Raw genomic sequence first — 24450 nt, forward strand, 5'->3', positions numbered from 1 at the left:
CTCGTACAGCGCCTTTCCCCGCACTCGCTCTCGCGGTGCTTTCCTGGCACCCCGCCGCCGTTTCCGACACAGGCACGGCTGCCGCTCTCTCTCGCACACACGGCTTCACCCGCGTACACACGCGATCGCAGCTTCGCGCACTCTGTCTCGTCCCCACACACCTGCTCACCAGCCCGCGGTCTCCCCGCTGCTTCCGACACACACCGTCCTGCTCTCTCTCACAACAGCGCCCTTCACACCCTCGCTGCCCTGCACCTACAGTCATGCCTGTCCCAGTCAGGCCCAATGGCTTCGGGGGCGAAAAAAGGCTAGCGGCCTCCAGCATCACCTTTAAAAATATATATTTACAGGAACAATTCCCCATTCTCTGGGACTCTTAGAAAAAAAGATCCATTTTCGGGGAAGTAAAACAAACAGCGGAGACAGGTGTAGCACCGTCCCCCATATCACCAACCCCCAGGTCCCCAGGCCCGGGCTGGGCCGGTGCTGACAGGAGGTGAGCCCAGGAGTCCTTTGAACCCACCCTCTCCAGCCTGGAATTCAGATAAGACAGGCTTAATGTCCCCCATTCCTCCCTCCCAACTCCAGGGACACTTAAAGGGTCCTTTGTACCCGCCCGCAGGAAATTGGGGGGCTGGGAGGGAGGGAGCTGAAAATACACGTTTGGTATCAAAAATAAACACTTGGGGGTGGCAGGAAGATCCCCCCCTCAAATCCCTTCCTTCCCACCCACCCCATCTCAGATATAGGAAGAGATGCTCCCCTCTCCCCTATTGAAAAGCCCTGTTTAAAAATAGATTATACTATCAAAATGACAGGGGGTGGGGGACATGGAGACCTGGAGTACTGGCTGGAGGGGCCCCCCAGACGGGGACCACTCCCCCAAAAAAACCCTCCATTGGGAGGTAACAGGCAGGACCCCAGGAGTTTGGCAGACACAGGAATGGCTTCTCAGGGGGAGAAGAACAAAAGGGGCATTCCTCCCTGGCCAAAAAGGTGGTATCTGAGAGAAAGGCTGGGGAGGTGGAAATTCCTATTTCAAGGGTGTGAGTCTTTCCTTGGCCAAGATTCCCAAACCGTTAAACGGCACAAATTCTTCCTGGACCCTTGGGTATGGCCGGGAATAATAAACTACAACAAGCTACCTCTTCTACTCACACCCCAAAATGGAGACAGGGCTCCCTCAGCTTCCCAAGGGCAGGCTGAGAAATAAATAAAGAAAGGTCCTTCTCAAGCCAGGCCCCGATTGTCTCATCTTGGGGAGAAAATGTGGAGATGGGGGAGATGTCCTCACCAACCCCCCAAAAGGTTTGGGCCAGGCTCCTCCCAGTGGCCTTCAAAAAATAAATAAATAAACCGTCTCCACCACTGCAGTAGGGGACGCGTAAGGGCGGCCACTGGGGAACTGACCAAGAAGAGAGAAGTTGTATGTTTCCTGTGGAAGGGTTACTGTGAGATCTTTCCTAAGAATCCCTACCCCACCACATCTAGAGCACAAGTCTGTCAGCTGAACTATGTTTCTCCTTGAGACGGCTGGCTGGAGAGAAGTTCAGGGCCATGGATGGAGTGACCCCAGAAGGGGGTGGTGGTGGTGGTGTTGGTGGTGGTAGTCATGGCTTCTGGGGCCCTGGGGAGAGCACCACGGGGGTTGAGAGGCCATCCACGCTGATGGAAGGGATGTGCACCTGGGCGCTGCCACTGGACGGAAACTGGGGACAGAAACAGGGAAAGATCATGGATGGGGACCATGCTAGGGTCTCTCACCCTCTCCGAGGTGGGGGAAGGGGATCCTACCTGGAAGGAGAGCTTGGCTGGGCTACGGGGTGCAATGGGACTCAGGGTGCTCCAGAAGTGAATGCTGGGGGGCAGCGAGCTGGGCGTCAGCAGCACCGGGGTCTGTGGGGAAGGGGTAGTTGGAGCTCAAGTGATTAGAGGGCAGGTGTGGAAGGATGGAAGGAACTCGGCTCCAGTCCCACCAGATCTCCCACTCAGACTTCTGAGATCACCCTCCCAAAGTGTACAGGCTTACCCACTAACTGCTAAGGTCAAGCCCACGACAAAATGTTACAGACAACGCCTCCCAGCTCCCAAGAGCCCACCTCCAGCTTCACTGGGCGAGACCACCTACAAGACCCCATCCACAAGTCGCTTTCAAACCTCACAGGTCACTATCCCATCAGCTTAGGATCAACCTCCAACTCTTACATCCCACCAACCCATATACCTCACAGGAAACCCACTAAGGAAATCCCAAACCAAAAAGCCCCACGCAGGATCCCCAAGCCATGGCGCAACTCGGAAAAGTTTCCCTAGAGTAAAGCCTCTCAGTCCCCGCCCACCACCCCCCCGGCCCCCCGCCCCCGAGACCTGCCCTTCATTCCAACAGCCCAACCCTCAGCCCCGTCCCTCCAGCCAATCCCACTCGAAGGCTCCACCCTCCCGCTCACCCAGAGATAACCACACTGGCCCTTGCAGTCTAGCTCCTCCCTCACCCGCCCCACCCCTTCACAGGCACTCACCAATGTGTGCGTAGGTAGCAGGGACGGGGTCAACGCTGGCCCCGGCGCCTGCAGCCCGGAGCCGGTTCCCGATCCTGGAGTCCGTTCGGGTCCTGGCCCACCCAGCAGGCTCGGGCTGAGTGGAAGCTCCAGGTCCCGGGGCTTCCGGCCCTTCTGAGGTTGGGCGATCTCTGTGCTGGAAGCAGTGGAAGCCGCGAGGCCGCCCCCCGGTGCTGCAGTCTCCATGACGACCGCGGGCAGCCGGGCCGGCGCGCCCTCCGCAGGAGGGACTTCCGGCCCGGCCTTAGCGGCTTCCTGCACAAACCCCGCCTCCCCACCGACTGCGGCTTCCAACTCTTCCTTGGGCCCGTCCACTTTCACTTCTGGGGGCAGTGGCCTGCCCAACCCGGGCTCCACATTCAGCTCTTCTGATTTAGGGTTCTGGGCCTCGGGTGGGGTCAGGATGACCTGGGAGAGGAGGGGGGCGGGCAGAGGGGGTGCGTAAGGATTGCTGGGCTAGTGAAGCCAAGGACTTGTCTCGAAAAGCAGGGCTTCGTATGGCGGGGGGGGGGGGGGGCTTGACTACACATTAAGGCAGGTCCACCAACAGGACGTGAGACTTTGCCAAGGATGTGGGGCTTCTCCTGGGGAGGCTTCTCTCTGGGAGACAGGGCTTCCCCTCAGGGTGGGGCTCTTGGGGATACCGTCCTCATTCATGAGAGCAGTGGTTCTCAACAGTTTGCTTTAGGGACTAGCAGCGTGTCCCTCATCTGGAAACTAAAGAAGCAAGTTCTCGTGCTCATCCCCCGATCCACAGAATCAGAAACTCTGGGGGGTGGGCCCCAGAAATCTGTCGCTTAAAAAGCCCTCCAGGTGATTCTGATGAATGCTAAGCTGAGAGAACCTATGCATTTAGCAAAAACATTCTGGGCATCTGGCATAGCTTCGTACTTGCATGGCTCTCCTCCCCCACCCTTTCTCCCAGGGAACTTCTGTGTCCCTCCTTCCACCACATCTAAATAGGATGTTTGTGTCCCTTCTACCAGCACCCTCCTCATCTAGGAATTGTATACCCACCCTCTTACTGAATTTCCATATTCCAGTCCTTACCTGCAGAGGCAGGCCGGCCTCCTCAGCCTCCAGGCAGGCCTCTAAGGGGCTTGGACTGGTGCTCCTGCTCCCAGATGGGGGCACTGCTGCTCCCGATGGGGCGGTGTTGGGGAGCACCGAGGCAGGCCGAGGATGAGGGGGCGGCTGTGGCTGTGGCTGCAGGGACTGGATGGTGAAGGTGGAATAGAGGCCCGAGCGCATGTACTCGTTCCGGCTGCTGCGTGCCAAGCCACCCGGGCCTGCCATTCCTGCTCCCTTCGGTGTGCCTGGTTTCCCAGAGGCAGTGTCCCCGGGGACAGCATGTACAGCAGTAGGGGCCACATTTGCCACAGTAGAGGTGATAGACACCTCGGGCTGGGGCGGGCAGTCCTCAGTGGAGCACCTCGCGACTTCGGGGTAGGACACAAACTTGTAGACAAACTTCTGGCCGCTCACTTTGCGGATGATGTTCTGGGAAGGGAGGAGATAGGATAAAGGGCCTCAGAAGGGAGGGCCTGAGTGGAAGGAGGGCATGGATGGGGGGCAGAGGGGTGCTTCTCCTAGGGTCCTTCTTGCCCCTCTCCTGTCTTTTTACATATACACCATTCTACTTCCACGTCTGCCCCCAACTAGGTACCCCCCCTCCCAGCCCACTTCTCACCCAGGTCTTTCCCAATGTGGGGGCTCCTCCCTTCTCCTCCTTCCGTTTCTACCTCTCCTCCCCATTGTGATTCTCCTCTCTGTATTCTTCCCAGTTTCTCCCCTTTCCCTCTTCTCCCTTCCACAACTCTTCCTTTAGTCTACGGCCCTTCTCCCCTCTGTCTCCGCTCCGTGTCTCCTTCCCATCCAGCCCTCTCTGCGTCTCCTTATCACTCTGCATCTCCATCTGTCCAATCCCCCCACCCCCACCCCCACCTCAGAGACAAACACCCACACCCCGTGGCACCTCTCCACCAGGGGGCCCACCTAGCAGAGTCGATGCAGGAGCAGGCTTTCCTCCTGGCTCCCGGAACCAGGGTGTCTGTGGGCTAACAGGGCCAGGCCTTGGGGGTGGCTGCCAGGACAGCTGGGGAGTGTGGCTGATGCAGTAAGATAGGAAAACGAAGTAACTGATGTAAATGTTGGAAGAGACTAAATTAATACAGAAGAATGTGGCAAGGAATTATTAATACAGAGGATTATTTAAAGCTATCAATGTAGATGGAGAACAGGGCAAGGTCACTAGGGAGAACAGGCGGAGGAGCGTCATTCTTGTTTTTGTTTTGGGGCTTTTTGTGGTTCTCACAGTTTTATTTCTTGACTTAGCTGTAACTGAGGAGCCTCATTGTTAATACTGTAGTACAGGTTTAAGGGGTGCCTGGGTGGCTCAGATCATGATCCCAGGGTCCTGGGATTGAGCCCCGCATCGGGCTCCCCGCTCAGTGCAGAGTCTGCTTCCTCTTCTCCCTCTGCCCCTTCCCCCTGCTCCTGTGTGCTCTCGCTCTCTCTCTCTTGCTCTTTCAAATAAATAAAATCTAAAAAAAAATACTGTGGTACAGGTTTAAGCTAAGGCAATTAGAAAATGAAGTGACTGCTAGCAACCAGATAAGACCATTAAAATACTGGTATAAATATTGGGGGGGGGAATCTCAAGGCTGGCTGGCTGGATTGCAGAACATGTCTGAGATATTTCAGGATAGGTCTGGAGACCTCTCTCTCTCTCTCTCGCTCTTTCAAATAAATAAAATCTAAAAAAAAAAATACTGTGGTACAGGTTTAAGCTAAGGCAATTAGAAAATGAAGTGACTGCTAGCAACCAGATAAGACCATTAAAATACTGGTATAAATATTGGGGGGGGGGGGGAATCTCAAGGCTGGCTGGGTGGATCACAGAACATGTCTGAGATATTTCAGGATAGGTCTGGAGGGTCTCGGGGATGTTGTGGTGGTCTCAGAGCACAGAATGAAGCAGCCTCAACATTGTTTTGGAGGCTTCAGCTAAAGGAATAAAATACGAGAACGGAATAAATGCTATAATTTATGGTGTGCAGCACAGGTCCAGGGCTGTTCTGGGGGACAAAAGGCATCTGGGGGCACTAGGGTACCCTAGAGACATCTTAATGCTGGTCAGGTATGTCACAGGGTGGGTTTGTGTTTCTCAGAAAAGGGATGAAAAGGGATACTCAGTACTGTTTTGGAAGTTTCAGATACAGAAGAAAATGAAGTAACTGGTATATTGTGAGGGATGGGAAATCCAGCACTTCTCTGGGAGTCTGAGAGGATGAGAAAAATTGAAAATTTTAGCTATAGGAATACGATGATAAAATAGTAAATGCCGGGGCGGACCAGTGTTGCTTTGGGAATGCATGAGAGTGGGGTGTGGAGCTCGCATTACATGTGTTCTGGAGGCTTTAGCTAAAGGAATGAGAGAAGAAAAGAACTCACAAAAGTGTTCAGTATCATAGAAGATAAGGTAAGGAAAGGTTAGTATAATATTGCCATGGCCATTTTGATGCTAGGAATAAGAATATTCTGGAATTCTTATTCTGGAATAAGAGCAGATTATGAAATAACTGACGAAGTCCAGGACTGGTCCAGTGCCAGAAGACAGGATAAGGAAGTCATTATTAATACTGTTTTCCAAATTTTTAGCTATAGGAATAAGACAAGAAAATGAAATGTTGTGTGGGGTGTAGTGGAACAGCATGACCTCAGGGGCCTTAGAAAGTGGGTGAGCAGGGTATTAGTATTACTATGAAGGTTTCAGCCTTAAAGCAGCAAGACAAAGAAAATACCTGAGACTGGGGAGCCTGGGTGGCTCAGTTAGTTAAGTGTCTGCCTTCGGTTTAGGTCATGATCCCGGGGTCCTGGGATCAAGCCCCCTGTCAGGCTCCCTGCTCACTGGGGAGTCTGCTTCTCCCTCTGTTCCTCCCCCTGCTCGTGCTTCCTCTCTCTCTCTCTCTCTCTCTCTCTCTCAAATAAATAAATAAAATCTTAAAAGAAAAGAAAAAGAAACTACTTGGGATAAATGTTTGGGGTGCCCAATATTGGTCTGAGAGTACGAGAGGATAGGGTAAAAAACAGTAAATTCTGTTTTCAGAGTTATAGCTGTGACAATGAAGACAGGAAAACGAAATAACTGACGTAAGTGTCGGCGGCTCCCAGTCCCGGGCCCAGAGGCCTTACCTTGTCATAGTAGTACCGCAGGGCCCGGCTGAGCTTGTCGTAATTCATGTTGGTCTTGTTCTTACGCAGCCCCCACAGCCGGGCCACCTCCTCAGCGTCCACCAGCTTGAACTCACCGCCATCCCGTGAGGTCCAAGAGATGATGTGGCCGTTGCCTTGTTCTCTCAGCAGCTGCAGCAGAAACTGCCACAGCGTCACAGAGGGGTCCATCGCTGGGGGAGTGCTCACGCCATCCCAGGGGTACCTGGAGGGCAGATGGCTCAGAGCTGAGAGGCTGTGAACGCAGAAGGAGGCAAAGGTCAGCAGGAGGAGGATTCTTTTCTCGCCATCTTGTCTCCACCTCTATTCCCAAAGCCCACCGTCGTTCCCTAGACACCCCCAGACTAAATTCTAAGCTCCTCAGCCTGGCTTTGGACGACTCCCCATAATGGTAGGAGCCTTTGGGGACAAGAGGATGGTGTGAATGTATTTTGCGTGTGGGACAAATGTGAATCTTTGGGGGCCAGAGGGCAGACTGTGGTAGGCAAAATAATGCCCCTCTCAGAAACGTCCACATCCTGATCTCTGGAACCTATATTATGTACATGGCAAAAGAAACTTTGCAGGTGAACTTAAGGTTACAGTAGTTCCCTCTTATCTGCAGGGGATATGTTTCAAGACCCCCAGTGGATGCCTGAAGCTGGACAGTACCAAACCCTATATATACTATGTTTTTTCCTATGCATATACACACAATAAAGTTTACTTTATAAATCAGACACAATAAGAGATTAATAATAACTAATAATAAAACAGAACAATGATGGCAGTATATTAGAAGTTACATGAATGTGCTCTCTCAAGATCTTATTGTTCTATACTCACCCTTCTTCTTGTGATGATGTGAGATGATTAAATACCTATATAATGAGATGACGTGAAGTAATGATGTGGGCACTGTGACATAGTGTTAGGCTGCCACCGACCTGATGAGAGGTCAGGAGGATCACTTCTGCTTGATCGCGGGTAACTGAAACCGTGAAAGCAAAGCTGCAGATAAGGGGGGGGGTACTACTGTACGGACCTTAGGGAGATTGTTCTGGATTATGTGAGTGAGCTGAATCTAATCACAGGAACTCTTCCTAAAAAAAGCAAGAGGCGGAAAGAGAGCTCGGAGAGATGCAGTGACAGAAGAGGCAGGAGAGATTCAAAGCATGAGAGGTACTTGACCTGCCATTACTGGCTTTGAAGATGAAAGAACGGGGCTGGAGCCTGGGAATTCAGTGTCCTCAGAAAGGTGGGAATGACGCTCCGCTGATCGTAAGGAAACAAAGACCTTAATCCTACAACCTCAAGGAACTGAATTCTGCCAGCAACTCGAAGGAGCAGGAACCAGATCCTGCCCTGGAGCCTCCAGAAAGGAATGCAGCCCTGCCCACACCTGGGTTTCAGCCGGGCGAGGCAGTGCTGGACTTCTGACCTCCGGAATGCCAAGAGAGTAATTTGCATGGTTTTAAGTAGCTATATTTGCAATCGTTTGTTATAGCGGGAGTAGAAAACTGGTATAGTGCCCCTCACCTGAACGTTTTCATTTGCATTCTCTGCCACATCAAATATTAAGTTTTCCAGGAGGTTCCTTCTGCTAGCCCCTTGCAAAAGCTGTTCACGCAGTGTGGGGCTCCCTTCTGCCTAGAAGTCTTCCCCGTCATTCCAGTCCCAGCCACAGGAGCCTTGCCTTTCTGAAGACTTCCTGAAACTCAGTGCCTGCTCTCTTCTGTCTCTCTATCTTGCACTCCTCGGGACTTTTACTGTCCCTTTGTGTTCTCCTTCTTGGTAACAGCAATAACTGACATTTGCTGAGTTCATAATACTTGGCTGGCATTGTTCCAATCAGGCAATACGGCCTACCAGACAATCACTCAGGCTCTAGAGCCAGATTGCCAGGAGTGGAATCCTGGTCCTGCTACTTATTAGCAGTGTGACCCTGGGCATATTCTTTAATGTCTTTGTGCCTCAATTTTCCCATCTGTAAAATAGGGATAATAACATGCTCACCTGTGATATAGGGATAATAATAATACCAAGTTCATAGAGTTATTGTACAGATTAAGTATCACGTGGTTGGAGTATGATAAGCTTTTAACAGATATTAGTTTCCAATTTGTTCAAAATTCTTTATCTGCTATTCCAAAATCCAAAAAGCTCTAAAAACAGAAAACTTCTTGGGGCGCCTGGGTGGTACAGTTGGACAAGCACCTGACTCTTGGTTTTGGCTCAGGTCACGATCTCAGGGTCGTGGGATCGAGCCCTGCATCAGGCTTTGTGCTCAGTGCGGCATCTGCTTAGGGATTCTCACTCTCCTTCTCCCTCTGCCCCTCCGCCCCGTGCACGCAGGAGCTCGTGCTCTCAAATAAATACATAAATCTTAAAAAAAAAAAAAACCAACCCCACCCCCAAAACAGAAAACTTCTTTATCACCCTTTGGGCAGCAAAACCAGATTTGAAATGAACGAGGCCTTTTCTGGTCTTTAGCAATCCTCACTTAGTGTGGCTGTTCATACATTCTGCTACAGAAATCTGAATGTAGCTGATTACCGAGCCCACTGAGGGCGTTATGTAACATTTTGTACGTGCACCTTGTTACCTTTCTAAAATCTGAAAAGTCTGAAATTTTGAAACACATCTGGCCCCCAGGGTTTTGGATAAGGGCATGCAGACCTGTACTGCTATTTTTGTAGGTACTGACTCATTTATCTTTCATCACAACTCTGGAAAGTAGGTGCTCTTTATCATCGCTAATTTACAGAGGAGGAAGCTGAGGTACAAAATGTCCAGATGACGTCTATGGGCCACAGAGCCCAAGTGGCACAGCCAGGATTTGGACCCCACGCAGTCAGATTCCCGCTAAGCATGTGAACCATTAGGTTAACCACCGGCCCCCGCGCCGCTCCCTCAGTACGTCCTGTACAGAACGGGCCCCTCCCCGCCCCCCCACCCCATAACTGCCCTCCTTGCTGAATGGGAGGGTAAACTGGAAATCAACATGAAGCGTCCTCTTCCTTAAGGAAGGAGCTTTCATCAGTCAACTGCTCACTGGCTGGGACTGCTGGGTTAAGGGTAAGACCTTCCAAACCAGGTTTTAAAGAACCTTCCCTCATTCTTTAATGTGTAATGAAATATACAGTATGATCAGAATGATCCTCTCGTGTCTGAGCTGGTTTGCAGTTCATTGGGTGGACATGGTTTTAGGCTATTATACAAGTCACAAAGCCATGAAGTGTCCATGTGTGAGAGTCCTGTCATCAGAGACTTCACTGAGTTGACTTCAAAGACTTGCTTGTTTCAGAGGCACAAAGAGTTCAGTGTGACTCCTGGTGGTGAAGACAGACAATTCTACCAGTTCCTCTTTGAGCCGCGATAGAACCTATTAATTAAGGTAAAATCTGACCGTTTGCTCCAAGCCTCAACAGCACACAGCGTTTCACATTGTGTTTATTATCGTATTTCCCACTTGACCCCCTAATAAGAGGCCTAGTAATTTGCCTTGCTCGGGTGTGCTTACTTCTCTTCGTCTCATTCATTTAGCAAGCCTCTATTGAGAGCCTACTGTGGGCCAGGGGCTGGGGAAACAGCAGTGAACAAAACAAAAATCTCTGCTCTAGTGGAATTCACATTTTCGTGGGGGAAGACAGTTAAGAAAGAACATAAATGAGTCAAAGAGTACGTCAGATGGTGAGAAGAGCTATGGAAAAAATGAGGCAGGGAAGGAGTTGTTATTTTTGACAGGGTTGTCAGGGGAGGGTAGGCACCAAGCAGGTGACATTTGAGCAAACACCTAAATGAGGTGAGCGAGTCAGGTCCACGATGACCCGGGGAGCAGGTCAATCCAGGCAGAGGATGGCCAGGGTGAACAACCCTGAGGCTGGAGCGCGCTGGGCAGGTCAGAGGAAGAGAAAGGAGCCAGGCAAGGTCAGAGAGGAGGGAGTAAGGGTACAAACAGTAGTAGGGAGGTGAGAACAGAGGGGCCATGGGGGCCAGACCAAGTGAGGCTTTTTCGGGCCCTGCAAAGACTCTGAGTGAGAGAAGAGCCACATGAGGGCTGTGAACAGAGGGGCAACAGGCCGTGACTTGGATTTGAACAGAATCCTTCTGACTGCTGTGAGGAGAAACCGGCTGGAGGGGCCTGAAGAGGCCACTGCGACAGGCCGAGTGAGTGATGGCGGCGGCAGCAGGGGAACTGGGGAGGAATGGCTGAGTTCTGGATAAAATGTGAAAACAGAATGAGCAGGATTTGCTGACAAAAAAGAATGGGGAGGGTTGTGAGAGAGAGATCATCAAGGGTGATTCTAGGTTTGTGGCCCGATCGCCTGGAAGGACGGAGCTGGGACCGACTGAGATGGGAGCACCCCAGGAGAGCAGGTTTTGAGGCAACATCAGGAGGTCAATTCTGGAGATCGTCTCAGAGGCCTGCCAGACGCCTATATGTACCCTACGAATAATACTAATTTTTAAAATAGTCATACAACCCTTACTGTGTGTCACACGCCATTTTAATCATTTAACTCATGTAATCACCACAGCAACACTGTGGGGCGGGCAGTGTTATGATCCTCCCATTTTCCAGATGAGGAAATAGGGGCAGAGTCAGTCACTTGCCCGAAGTCACACAGCTGGAAGCTGGCAGAGAGGGGGTTCAAGCCCAGACAGTCTGGCTGCAAGCAGCGATCCCAGTGCTTTACAACTGACGCTCTCTATCAAGAGAGACCGAGAGGGAAGACCCTAGAGGGTGACAGGGGTGGTATTTCACACAGGGTGAGGAGGGAGGGTTCCCCGAGGAAGTGATGTGCAGGCAGAGACCTGAAGGAGGGGAGGTGGCGAGTAATGTGGACATCTGTGGGAAGGGTCTTTGTACGAAGACTCAAAAGTGCCCACGAGCTTGGCACCCTACATCATGGGCACTGTGTGTTCACCCAGTTCCCACCTCTGAGGATATGTATGTACCCTTCCCCCTTCTCACACCTGATAAACTCTTTATTATACGGTCATCAAGTTCTGCTATCTCCCGGGCAGAATGAATTCTTCCTCTGTGTGATCCAGTGTGCCGAATAAACCTGTCTGTTCTTGCAAAGCTCTTCTCTCTGGGTCTTCAGTCTCCTACTCCTCTGTCCTGTTCTAGCTGTGCGATCTCGAGCAAGTTACTCAATCTCTCTGGGTCTGTTTCTGCATCTGCAAAATATCCTCAAAATACACTGTTCTCAAAAGCTTTTGTGAGGATTAAGTGCCAATATATGTAAAGGACTTAGAAAAGTATCTCTGGCATGTGGTAGACACTCGAACAAATGTTAGCTCTTAGCTCGTGTATCAGCCTTCTCCCTCCCCCCACTTCCCAACCTTATGTATCACCATGGACTACACCATCTGGCTCCCATCACTGCTCTAACCTTGCCTCCTACCTGCCTCCCTCCCACCCTCCCTCCACTCTGCTCTAGCCACATTGGCCTCTTTCACGTTTCTTGAATGCACCAGGCACAATCTCATCTTGGGGCCTTTGCACTGGCTGTTCCTTCCGTCCCTAGAACACTCTTCCCCTAGACATTACGGCTTCCTCTCCAATCTCCTTCAGGCCTTAATTCAAGAGTCACCTTCCAAGTGAGGCCTGCCCGGTGCCTACGATTTCAACCACCCCCATACTCTCTCCCTGTCTTCCCTACTTCATTTTCCCCCTTAGCGCCTGTCTAACATACTATCTAATTTTACTTACTGTTTTATTTATATAGTCCGTCTCCCCCACTTTTAGCAAACGTCTGCTCCACAAGGACAGGAATTTCTGCCTCTTCTGTTCCCTCCCCTATCCCCAGCACCTAGAAGAGTGCCTGGTACTCATTAGGTGCTAAGTGTTTGCTGAATGAACAGTCCCAACTAGCTTCTTTAACTAGCTCTCATATGCCCTCTTCATCTCCATGTCCCCCCATCCTGATTTGTCTGAAATAATATTTTTCACATTCATTCATGCAATAAATTCTTACTGGGCACCTACTATATACTAGGTATATTTACCCAGCAGTAAGTAAATGAACAAGAAACTGTAAGCCCTCATGGGACTCCCGTTCTAATGGGGAGGGACAATAAACCGGTAAACTACACAGTGTGTCTGAGAGCAACCGAGGGCAAAGGGACCAATAAAGCCAAGAAGGGATCTGAGGCCTGCTAAGTATGCAGGTTCAGATGGTCAGGGACAGGCTGACATTTGAACAGAGCTCTGAAAGGAATCATGCAGAGATCAGGGGTAGAGTGTTCCAGGCAGAAAACAGAGCCGATGCAAAGGCCCTCAGGCTGGACTGCATCTGCCGTGTTTGAGGATGAGTGAGGAGCTCAGTGTGGCTGGCACAGAGCTGGGGGGATAAGGTGCAGGAGGTGAGGCCAGGGAGGTGACTTGCTTTATTAACTCCCAGGGATGCTTCACACTGGAGGGGATTCTAGTTCTGATTCCTCCATTTTACAAAGGAGGAAGCAGGGGCAGAGACAGTGGTTAAATCACTCAGGTCACACAGCTGCTGTGACTGGGGGTGGATGGGTGCTGAGACAAGGTGTGGAATGGAGACAGCTCTGCAGGCAGGGGGAGCGGCAAACACAAAAGCTTGCAGATGGCAAGTAACTGGGTGTTTGAGGAGCGGGGTCTCCTGTGGGATGGGATGAAGCGAGAGAGGGAGCCTCAAAAATTACTCTGTGTTCTGAGGGGCAACCTAACTGGGTACTTACCTCCGAATAAGGTATTGAACCCCCTATGCTGAACTTTCCTGAGTACCTCTCTCACAGGGTTGTGGTGAGGACTAAATGAGCTCACTGATATAAAACACTCTGCCAGGTTCCTAGTAGGTGCTCGATAAACATTAGCTCCTGATGCATTATCATGATCTCCGAGGCATCCACTTACTGTAGTGAGGCAGAATGTCTTAGGGGTTAATGATGTGTATGAGGCGGTGTGTTCTACAGTAAAAAAGACCTGGGTTCAACAAGCACACAGGATGATCCACTGCTAAGGAGGGAGGGGGGCAGGGAAGGCCAGGGACTGATCCACCACAAGGGAAGGAGGGACAAAATAAAAGCCCCCTCCTGGAGGAGGGATTCCAAAGCACTGGACTCGGGGGAGGGCATGGGGGTGTGTGCCTGAACGCAAGCACATGGGTAGCAGGAAGGCCAATGAACAGATCCACCGCAAAGGCGGGGGTGGGGGGAGTGCAAAGGCTCATCTTATTTAGGGGGGCAAGGGGGGAGCAAGGGGAGCAGGAAGGCATACTGACTGTGCAACAGTAGATGGGGTGAAAAGCCATCACACAGACTGATTAAAAGGAGAAGGGAACGAGGCCATGGACTGGGCTACTGAAAATGGGGAGATAAAAAGCACTAAGCTGACCCACTATTAAAAGGAAGGGAGAAGCCCGAGGACTGGAGCAACAGTCTACAAAAAAAGGATAGGGCAATGGGCTGATCACTAGGGGGATGTGAATAGAAGCATTTAGACTGGTACACTGTAAAACAGGGTGTGTGATAAAACCATGGACTGATGCACTGGGGGACTGGAGGAGACAGGAATACAACTTCACAGATTAACTCACTGTTAAAAGGGGGTGGGGGGGTGTACAACGCCACGGATTGATTCACTACAAGGAACGGGAGTGGTGGAACAAACAAGGCCACAGACGGGGCCCTTGAAAGTTGAGGACGGGAGAAAAACAAACATTCAGATGCACCTACTGTCAAGGAGTCGGACAATGCCAGAGACTGCTCCCCTATAAGTGGGGGTGGGGGCAGGACCACGGACGAGTCCACTGTAAGGTGGGGTGGGGAGAAAAGACAAGCACGCAGACCGATCCATTATAAAACAGGAAGGGGGGTCAGGCCACGATCAGATCCACTACAAGGGGCGAAGGGAGGGGACAATACCACAGGCAGGTCCACCACCCGTGGTGGTGGCGGTGGGCAGTCGAACACCAGCAGGCCACGGGCCAAGCCACATCCCTCGCGCGGGGGCGGGAAGGATACGTGGGGTCACGGACGGGCCCTCCACCCTCCCGGCCCCGGGCTCACCTGTGTGCAGCGCAGCGGCAGTACTGGCAGCTCCGGGGGGCGGGGGCTCCATGCGCAGCCCCACCGCCCCCCAGGCCCGGGCTCCGAGGCGGCGGCGGTGGTGGCGGCGGCGGCGGTGGCGGCGGCGGCGGCAGCACCTAGAAGCCGCCCCTGCGTTTCCTCACCGCTCACGTGGGCCTACGGAGGAGGAGCGGAGCATCCTGCCGCTCGTTGATTGGACAGAGCGCCTTGGCTCGACCGCGCGGCTGCCAGGGTTGGGGAGGCGGGCCCTGCCCCACAGAGCTGCGCCGTGACTGGCCCAGGGGGAACTGATGGAACTCAGATGGCCGCCCGGGTTCCGAGGGGGTGTGCTGGGCCCCATCGGTGCTTCACGCTGATTGGCTCAAGACTGACAGCCCGCAGGCGATTGACAAGATCCTGGGGGCGCCTGCCTCACAATGATTGGCCTATATGGAAGACAACCTCGGAGGACAGGGGTGGATGGACTCTGCTTTCTGCTGATTGGCGGATGAGGGACTCCAGACAGCTGCCAAAACACCGACGGGGAGGTGCTGCACGCCACGCGGCTCAGCGGAAGCAGGACTTGTATGGAAGTGGGCGTAGCAGCAGGCTGGGAGGGGGTCGGGCCAGGGCTGTGCGTAGGTGGGCAGGGTAACTCTACAGTGATTGGCTAGAAGAGACATGTTTAGAACGAAGCCCAGATAGGAGGGTTGGACAGCCGCCAGGCACGCAAAGGAGCGTCGAGTGGCGGAAACTAAATGCCTAAGAGGAGGTCAGCGTGGAGCAGCAGCCAGTTATAAAGGGGCGGAACCTGGCTCTGCATTGATTGGCGGAAGCTGGACTCAACCTAAAATAGGGGCCAGACCAGGGAGGGCGGGATCGGGCTCTGCGCCCATTGGTGGAAGCTGGAACCATTTAGAAGCGGGGTGAGGCCAAGGTTGGGCCGAGACGGGCGTGGGTGTAATCTAAGGTACCCCAGTCATGATTGGGGTGGAGGAGACGGGCAAACCTTAGGACCAGGAGTGAAAGTCTACCTGTCTTGGGAACAAACCTCCACCCTGAACCGCCCATTCTCTATAAGTCAGAATTATGTCCAGGAAAAGAAATAGAAAAAAGAGAAGGGTCAGGTGGGAGGCCCAGGTCGCCAAGGCGACAAAAAACAGGACAGAGCAGAAAGTCAAGTGGCAAATGCTGCCAGGCAAGAGGCTGGAGGAGGGACTTCAGGGGTGCTTTATAGGTTCCACACAGAGACTGGATCTCTGGGGCTCCCGGTAACTTTGTGCTTTAGAAACAGGGCACCTTAGCAAACAGCAGGGGTTGAGGTGGGGGAAAGAAGGGCCATGTGACTCAAAGGCATTCAGGCTCTTTAATGTCTGAGGAGGCGGGGAAGAAGTCAGTGGTGAGGTGTCTCCGGGAAATTCTGCAGGCCTTGTAGTTCTCTAAGCCCCTGAAAAAGAGGACAGAACAGATTGAACAGAGACTGGGTCCAGGCCTCCACCCAGGCTTGCTCCAACACCTCCCTCAGAGCCAGCCTGGCTCCAGCTTGGCTCCAGCTTAGAGAGAAAGATGGTCCTTCCCGTCCCTGGCTCTCTCCCTTCCTCAGGTCACACCACCCTGAACACATTTGGAGACAGAGTCTGGGAGTGGGGTGAGCTGCTCTCACCTCTAGCAACATGTGGATGTGGGCCTTGATATTCATGGAGTCCTTGGTGAGGCTGTCGCTGAGCCTGGAGAAAAGAAACAAGAAAGGGCAAAGTGGGCCCCACTTACACTCATGAGGAGGATGCTTCCTCATTCCTTCCAGAACTACCTACGCCCTGGAGGGCTTCCACATGGCAGGTAGCAGGACATGCTACGGCCTGACCTGCTCCTGTGCACAGATGCCGGGACACCATCTGGGCTGCATTGATTTGGAGACATTTACTGAATCCCTACTCTACGCCAGGCCATCTCAGGTACTGGGGAGAGAACAGCAAACGCAACAAACAAAAATCTTGGCCTTATGGAGCTCGAGTTCTCGTTGAGAGGGACAAATGATGGAGTAACATCGCTCACACGTCAGATGGTTATAAGTAAAAAAAGAAAAAGTTAAATGATAAGAGAGGAGAAGGAGTGCAGGAGTGGGGGCCGCAATTCTAACGAGCTTACTTACAAACGGCTGCACTGAGAAGCATCTGAGTAACGACTTAAAGAAGTGGATCATGTGGATAGATGGAAGATGAATGTTCCAGACACAAGGGCCAGCACATGCAAAGAGGCTGGTGTGGCTGAAGAAGAGTAAGTGAAGGGGGAACTGTAGGAGCTGAGGTCAGAGAGGTAAGCTGGGAAGGCAGATCGTGTGAAACCCACAAGGCTCTGACTTTTACTCTAAGTGAGATGGGAGCCAAGGGAGGCTTGTGATTAGAGAAGGGATGTGAACTGACAGGGTGGTTTTTTTTAAAGATTTTATTTATTTATTTGAGAGAGAGAGAGCAAGAGCGAGTGCACGAACAGGGGGCGGGGCAAAGGGAGAAGCAGACTCCCCACTGAGTGTACAGCCCCTGATGCGGGGCTCGATCCCAGGACGCTGAGATCATAACCTGAGCTGAAGTCAGACGCTTCACTGACTGAGCCACCCAGGCGCCCCACTGACTAGGGTTTAAGAGGTTCCCTCTGGCTGCGGTGTGGATGACTGGGGATAAGGAGAGCTAGTGTGGAAGCAGGGAGTCCAGTGAGAAGGCTACTTTAATAGCCCGGGTGAGAGATGGAGACTCAGACCAGTGTCAGCAGCTGAGGTGATGACTAGTGACTGGATTTGGAATATATTTTGAAGGCAGAATCAACAGGATTTACCAAACGGTTGGAATGTCAGGTGTGAGAGAGAGGATTCAAGTAAGATCCCAAGGCCTAAGCAACTGGGAAGCTGGAGTTGCTGGAAACCACTGTGGCCCTGACTGTGGAGTTACATAAGCCAGTCAACCCCGTATATCTTCGAGGCTGACTGGGATCAGCCTCACCCAGAAGAATCCTAATTGGTACAAAGGATCAAGGAAGGCCCTTCTGAAGAACGAAGAATGAGCAAGAGTTAAACAGTAAGAGACGGTCTTTTCCCCAAAAAGGCCAAGAGGCGGGAAAGAGCTGTTGGAGGAACAGTCTGGAAGTCAGAGTGTTAGGAATTAAGTGAATGGCGGAAGGAAAGTGATACAAGAGAAGGTCTGAGAGGTAGGAAGGGGCTGGATCACACGGGGTCTTGATACTGTGATAAGGAATGTGGATTTTATTGTGCTGAACTGTTTGTCAAAGCAGAAATCAATTTTAGACAAACTAGACATGGTAAGGAAAATAGAAGGTAACATCATAGAATGTTAAATTGGAAAAAAAGTTCAGCACTATGAACCTGTTTATATATCGATATAGCCCAAATTTGTATTTTCATTCCAGACCCCTCTCCTGAACTCCAGCGTTGGGAGTTTTAACTACATCTTCAAAAACTACTTCAGTGTTTAATAAACACCTCATACTTAACAGGTCCTAGGCTGAAGTCTTGGGTCTTCCTCTCCAAAGCTGCTCCTTCTCTATTTTTTCCCCTCTCAGATAATGGCAACTCCATCCTTCCAGTTGTTCAGCCCAAAACTCTCACACCCCACATCCCATCAACCATTCTATTTAAAATTGCAACTGCTCCGTCATAGGCAATGTCTCATTTCCTTTTTCAATTTTTTAAAGATTTATTTATTTGGGAGAGAGAAAGCAGGGGAGGGGCAGATGGAGAGGGAGAGAGAGAAACCTCAAGCAGATTCCCTGCTGAGCGTGAAGCCTGACACAGGGCTTGGTCCCAGGACCCTGAGATCATGACCTGAGCCAAAATCAAGAGTCTGGCAGCGTAACCAACTGAGCCACCCAAGCACCCATCCTTTTTCTAATTATTAAAGTATAACTGGGGCGCCTGGGTGGCTCAGACGGTTAAATATCTGCCTTCGGCTCAGGTCATGATCCCAGGGTCCTGGGATCGAACCCCGCATCAGCTCCCTGCTTGGAAGGGAGCCTGCTTCTCTGTCTCATTCTACGGCTCCCCCTGCTTGTGCTCTCTCTCTGTCAAATAAATAAATAAAATGTTTACACAAAAAGTCTGACATGTAACATTGGTTTCAAAGGTATAACATAATGATTCGATATTTGTATACATTGTGAAATGATCACCACAATAAGACAAATTAGCATTTGTCATCATACAATATTGCAAAAAATTTTTTCCCAGGCAATGTTTCTTCTCTCTGTTCCCTGCTGTTCCCTGTAGCACTGCCAACGTGTCACATACTACATCATTTACCTATTTTTTATTGTCTGGCTCCCCTAACTAGAATGTAAGCTACATAAATGCAGAGAACAGAGACTGGTCTGCTTTGTTTCCTGCTGTATCCCCAGGATGCAAACAGTGTGTAGCACATAGTAGGCGCCAATGTATGTTGAATGAATGACTGAATAACTACTCCAGTCAAAGGAACCTGAAGTCCTCAGGAGACAGTTGAGTCCATGTTTAAAGGCAAAAAATCAAAGAAGCATGGTACTGCTGCCGGAGAGCAAGAATGCTTTCAAGACTATCTGGGGAAGTACTCAAAGAACAGAGTAATGAACCTGATCAGCTTCTAAGGGCAATCTGAACATCAATAAAGAGAACAAACTTAGTTAATGGTACACGAATAGTCTAGGAAAGGCTATGAGCTGCAACACTTTTAAAAAAGGAGAAAAATACAAAGTCCACCAAATGCTAGTTGTAACACAAACAAGAGATGTTTAATTTTTTGCTACTGATTTAATATGTAAGGCAGTGTTAATAGTCCAATGGTTACTCTGTCTCTTCTCTTTTTTTTAAAACATTTTATTTTTAAGCAATCTCTACACCCAATGTGGGCTTGAACCCACAACCCTGAGATCAAGAGTCCCACGCTCCACCGACTGAGCCCGCCAGATGCCCCTATTCTGTCTCTTCTATAGTTACGTGTCTGTGGATGTGTACTCCTTTCTGTAATCACACAGATCTGATCCTCCCACTCCCCAAAGAAATACGCTAAAAGTAAGAAGGACTGATGGTCCTTTTGGTTGCATAAAATAACCTGAAAGTTAGTTCAAAGTGTGTCCCAAGTAACAAAGTATTTTAAAGAGGAGCGTGAGCTACCCAGACTCAAATCTTCATCTCCTAGAAAGATCAAACTTCTAAGAAGCCCTCCTAATTATAATAAGAGATTCAATCACATTTCTCATTACACTAATAAACCAGATAAATATATCAAAAGTATCAGACGAGGGGGCAGGCACTGACAATTTAAATATATTTCTGGGAAAGACATCAAGTCTCAAAAAATTAAAAATCTCTATCTGAAAGGCTTAGGAATCCTGCGACATAACAAGGAAAGTTTTGTTATAAAAAATGGATGTGGTCTAAATGACCACTAGTTCAGAACTGTGTTGGCCCACGAAAGCAGGCCCCTTGACCCCTTCGCCAATTGGTCTGATCACTAAGATTTAGAAATCTCAGCAGATCTGAGGTCTTTTGGGTCTACTAGCACTGCAACCTTGGAGTGGTTTGAAAAGAGAAGAGTTACTAAAACCATGAGAGAGGCAACTCTGGAAGAAATGAATGTAGGACTAAATATAACCCAGAAGGCATTTTACATCAGTGGTATTCATTCTTGTGAGATAGTATTCATCTAAGTATATTGCTCGGTGTCCCCTCTGTTGCCATGTTTGCCTCTCTTGGCAATTCTGCTAATGTGGCAGTCACACCGGTTCCCTTGACAGGAATGCTCTCCCCAGATAGCCCCACTCGACCAAGAGACTCAAATGTCACTTCCCCTGGAAGGCCTTCCCTAGCTACATTTCAAACCTCTCATCCACACTCCCAATTTCCCTTCCTTGCACAAAGCCTTAAACTCAATTGGAGCCCATACTTTCTCCCCACATTACCTTCCCCCGCACCACCAGAGATCTGTTTCAGTTCCCCCTTCAATCTGGTTCCAGCATACCCTTTTAAAGTCATTCAACAAACACAGAGTGCCTACTGTATTCTATGTACTATTCTGGTCTCTCGGGGGCATAGACAAAATATCTCCCTTTGTAAAGCTTACATCCTAATGGGCAAGGCAATGAAGTTTAGAAAGAAGTGAATTACACAGTAAACATTAAGAGGTCATATGTAGAACAAGGGAGGGGAATGAGGAGTGAGAGGGGTTGCAATTTTTAAAAAAGACTTTACCCATTTAGAAGGGGAGAGAGAAAGAGAGAGTGCAGGGAGGGGCAGAGGGGGAGGGAGAGGGAGAGAATTTCCAGCAGACTCCCTGCTCAATACAGAGCTTGATGCGGGGCTCTATCCCAGGACCCTGAGATCATGACCTGAGCTGAAACCAAGAGTCAGATGCTCAATCGACTGAGCCACCTAAGTGCCCCCAGAGGTTGCAATTTTAAAGTCAGGTTACAGAAGGCGTCATTGAGGAGGTGACATTTAAGAAAGACTCAAACTGAGTTAGGAGAAAGGAAGCCATGTATGTACCTGGAAAAGCGTGTTATAGGCAGAGAGTACAGCCACTGCAGTTACCCTAAGGTGGGATCACTCTGGGGGTGTTTTGAGAAGTCTGGGAAGGTCAGTGTGGTGAGAGTACAGTGAACAAGCAGGAAAATTAGTAGGAGGTAATTCAAAGGAACTTGTTTTACTGTTACTGATTTATAGGTCAAAAACTCCTAGGTCTGGTCAAGATTAGGCTTTCAAGGAACCCTTCTGTCTTGTTCACTGCTGCCTCCCCACTGACAAGTACAGAGTTTGGCACAGAACAGATAGCCAGCAAATGTGTGTGAATGAACACTATAAAGACCATTTACTTAGTGGTTACTATGTGTTATACTTGGGGCTAAGCTTTGCGTCTCCCCCTAGTCCTGAGGAGGAGGGGAAATGGGCCCTGAAGTCTCATCCCAGGGAGCAATGGGGAAAGGGAGAAGGGTGTTGCAAATGGTGGCATCTTTGACACTATCCGCATAGAATAGACTTACTCTGTGAGGAGATTGCTCTTACGATCAATGAACTTGAGAGCTTCTGCCAGTGTCAACTCCAGGAAAAAACCATATCCGAGGGCCACGTAGATTCGTGAAGTGTCTGGGCTGAGGAAACAATGGTTAGAGGAAGTGGGGGAAGTCCTTATCACTGTTTGGCATACTATACAGTTTATTGAAGATTTTTTTTTTTTTAGTCCACTCCCCCACCTTCCCCAAATTGAAGCTCTGGGAAGGCAGGGATTTTGTCCTATTCGATTTGCTGTCATATCCGCAACACCTAGCACAGTGTCTGGTACATAGCAAATACTCAAAAAAATATTTGTTGAATGAAGGAAGGGGGAAGCTGAGCCCTGTGGGCTCAGAGGGGCAGGCAGACACTCACACAACTGTGTCAACGAAGAAGTTACAGCCCAAATCCACCTGCATATATAACTCCGAGGGCTTAGCTTCCTGTGGGGCCAGGGAAAAAGAGGTAGGGGTCAGTGGTCAAATTTTAGGTCAGCTGACAGGTTTTGGTATGGGGTCTCTCCTCCCATCCCCCTCCCTTGCCCACACACACCAAAATGGTACCTAACCTTGGTGTTTTTACCTGAAGTCGCTCAATGACATTTCTCAGTTGAAGGTATTTGGCCAGCTGCTCATATACCTTGTCGCGATGGTCCAGCACTTTTCTGATGGGACAAGAGGATAATGGTGACCAACAGGAAGCCCTGGCCCTCTTAGAATACCTCATATTATGACTGAGACCCCCTCATGTTGCCGTGCTCTAAAGAAGCATTTTAGTGCAGAAGCTAAGATTTGAATTTTGAGTCAGACTGCTTGGGTTTAAATCCAGGCCCTCTTTTTTAGTAGTTGTGTGACTTTGGCAAGTAAGTAACCTCTTTGGGACTCCATTTGCCTGTCTATAAAAAAGGGATGACAAGTATTACCTCACAGAGTCATTAGGAGAATTAAATGAGTGTTTACTACAAAGTACTTATAATAGTGTCTAACCAAATAGTAAGCTCTATATATGTATTAGCTATCATTTATTAGTACTATTATCACACTCTACTCCCAATGCCTCCCTCCCATCAGAATATCCCATTCTCAAAAAAAGTGTCCCATTCTCACCCTAGAAAAATCTTTCATCCCTTCTAGAATGTTCATTATCCTACTTCTGAACACTCTACCTCCTGCTCAGATTAATGATAGTTTTTCATACTCATTGAGCCCATAGTATCCATGTTAAATCCTTTACAAGGGCTGAACACATTAAAAACTCAAAATCACCCCATCAGGAAGGTTCCACCAATTTTCCCATTTCACAGATAAAAAAACCGAGGCACAGAAAGGTGAGGCAGGGTACAACGTCTTCACATGGACGGCGAAATGGCCAAGCCAAGGAAGGATTCGAACCTGAGAACTCCCGCTTTGGACTCTAGCTCAGCCCGTGAGATGGGAGGCCGCACAAGCGCGGACACACCCTCCACTAAGACCGCCCACATCCCAGCCCAAGTCACACCCCGGATGTCGCCCCCCTCCTTCTCGCTGGGTCGGCGCACGGGGCCGGGCTCCGAACGCCTCCGCCACCAATCAGAACACTAGGCCCTGACTTCGAACGCCCCGCCCCCCCACGTGGAACGTTCCACACGCCCGGCCCTCCACGCTGTGACTCACCGCAGGTCCCGCTGTAGCACGTCACAGATGAAGGCCTCATAGCGCAGCACTTTCTCCCCCGTGGTTTCCACCGCCCGCCGTTTAGGGGGCGTCGCCATGATGGGCTCCTGAGGAATGGGGAGGGGGTAGACCACGGTGACCACTCAGTTTGGCCTCCGGCACAGTACATCTGCACCCTCTCAACAGCGGGAGTGGGCTCGTCCGGCTTCTGCCGGGGGTTCTGCCTTCTGCCCCTCCCAACTCTGGGACCCGGCCACCCAGGGACACCCAAACGCGGCCCTCACCTTAGAGCCGCCGGCAATAAGAACGGTTGCTATAAACCGCGGCTTCCGGGTGGCGCGGGTGAATGACGTACGACGAGGGCGCTGGCCAACCAAATAGCCAGGTGGGCAAGGCGGTTCTAAGTGGCTGAAAGTGGGAGAAGCCGAGGAGAGAAGGGCGGGGCTTCAGCGAATCCGAAGAGAGTTCGCGCGACTGCAGAGCGTGGGAGCGGGGAGGCGCGTGGAACCTGTGGGGACTGTGCGTGGCTCGCGGGGGCGGACTTTAATGGGATTTGGCGGGTTCTGGGGGAGGCGGGGCGTACAGGTGGAGGTAGAGAGACTAAAGATTTTAGTATTTAAAAGAGCTTCGGAAGCAGATGGGCGAGGATTGATTATGGTTCTGGTTTGTAAAAGGGAGAGTACCTCCCTGTGAACTATCGCTGTGGAATTTGATTTTTCACACGGAGAGTTCGGTTTGACTCCCGGTAATAGGAATGAATGTGAGCATTAAAAAAAATTTTACACGGAGACAGATTTCCTGAAAGTCATCTTTGATAACTCCAGTTTTGCAGCCTGCAATCCAAAACTAGGATCCGAACAGAAGTGACAACGCACTATTTCTATTACCTCGTTTAATAGAGGCGTCAAGTGGAGGGTCGCTGAAGTCCTCTGCTCAAGATCGGCTATTC

At 50.5% G+C, this 24450-nt stretch overlaps 2 protein-coding genes across 6 annotated transcripts; both read right to left on the reverse strand.

The window, feature by feature from the left end:
* Nucleotides 1–324: 324 nt before the first annotated feature.
* On the reverse strand, nt 325–14997 carry ELK1 (ETS transcription factor ELK1). Of its 5 annotated transcripts, none has more exons than XM_057311202.1 (7): nt 14820–14997; nt 7617–7761; nt 6753–7026; nt 3609–4058; nt 2520–2966; nt 1795–1896; nt 325–1709 (listed from the first exon to the last, which is right to left on the reverse strand). In XM_057311202.1, the coding sequence occupies exons 3-7, from the start codon at nt 6960–6962 to the stop codon at nt 1611–1613; spliced, it is 1308 nt and encodes a 435-aa protein (XP_057167185.1). In that variant the 5' UTR covers nt 6963–7026; nt 7617–7761; nt 14820–14997; the 3' UTR covers nt 325–1610. The 5 variants fall into 5 exon arrangements, with proteins under 5 accessions (XP_057167185.1, XP_044245322.1, XP_048069667.1 ...); XM_044389387.3 differs by lacking the exon at nt 7617–7761 and adding an exon at nt 11751–11957; XM_048213710.2 differs by lacking the exon at nt 7617–7761 and adding an exon at nt 11751–11980.
* A 1169-nt stretch (nt 14998–16166) lies between these two features.
* Nucleotides 16167–23890, reverse strand: UXT (ubiquitously expressed prefoldin like chaperone). The gene is made up of 7 exons (XM_026513521.4): nt 23786–23890; nt 23502–23608; nt 22432–22513; nt 22225–22292; nt 21840–21947; nt 16483–16546; nt 16167–16266 (listed from the first exon to the last, which is right to left on the reverse strand). The coding sequence occupies exons 2-7, from the start codon at nt 23597–23599 to the stop codon at nt 16213–16215; spliced, it is 474 nt and encodes a 157-aa protein (XP_026369306.1). The 5' UTR covers nt 23600–23608; nt 23786–23890; the 3' UTR covers nt 16167–16212.
* Between the last annotated feature and the right edge of the window lie 560 nt (nt 23891–24450).

Source organism: Ursus arctos, chromosome X (genome assembly GCF_023065955.2).
Source record: "Ursus arctos isolate Adak ecotype North America chromosome X, UrsArc2.0, whole genome shotgun sequence".
NCBI lineage: Eukaryota > Metazoa > Chordata > Mammalia > Carnivora > Ursidae > Ursus > Ursus arctos.

Bases quoted from the DNA above. Each gene is read 5' to 3' on its own strand.
- UXT (XM_026513521.4), bottom strand. From the start codon at position 23,599: ATGGCGACGCCCCCTAAACGGCGGGCGGTGGAAACCACGGGGGAGAAA. The intron at 22,514-23,501 runs GTGAGTCACAGC...TTGTCCCATCAG, and splicing joins GTGCTACAGCGGGACCTGCG to AAAAGTGCTGGACCATCGCG. The intron at 21,948-22,224 runs GTGAGTGTCTGC...TTGTTTCCTCAG, and splicing joins TTCTTCGTTGACACAGTTGT to CCCAGACACTTCACGAATCT.
- ELK1 (XM_026513495.3), bottom strand. From the start codon at position 6,962: ATGGACCCCTCTGTGACGCTGTGGCAGTTTCTGCTGCAGCTGCTGAGA. The intron at 4,059-6,752 runs GTAAGGCCTCTG...CTCCCTTCCCAG, and splicing joins TGCGGTACTACTATGACAAG to AACATCATCCGCAAAGTGAG. The intron at 2,967-3,608 runs GTAAGGACTGGA...CTCCTCTCCCAG, and splicing joins AGGCCGGCCTGCCTCTGCAG to GTCATCCTGACCCCACCCGA.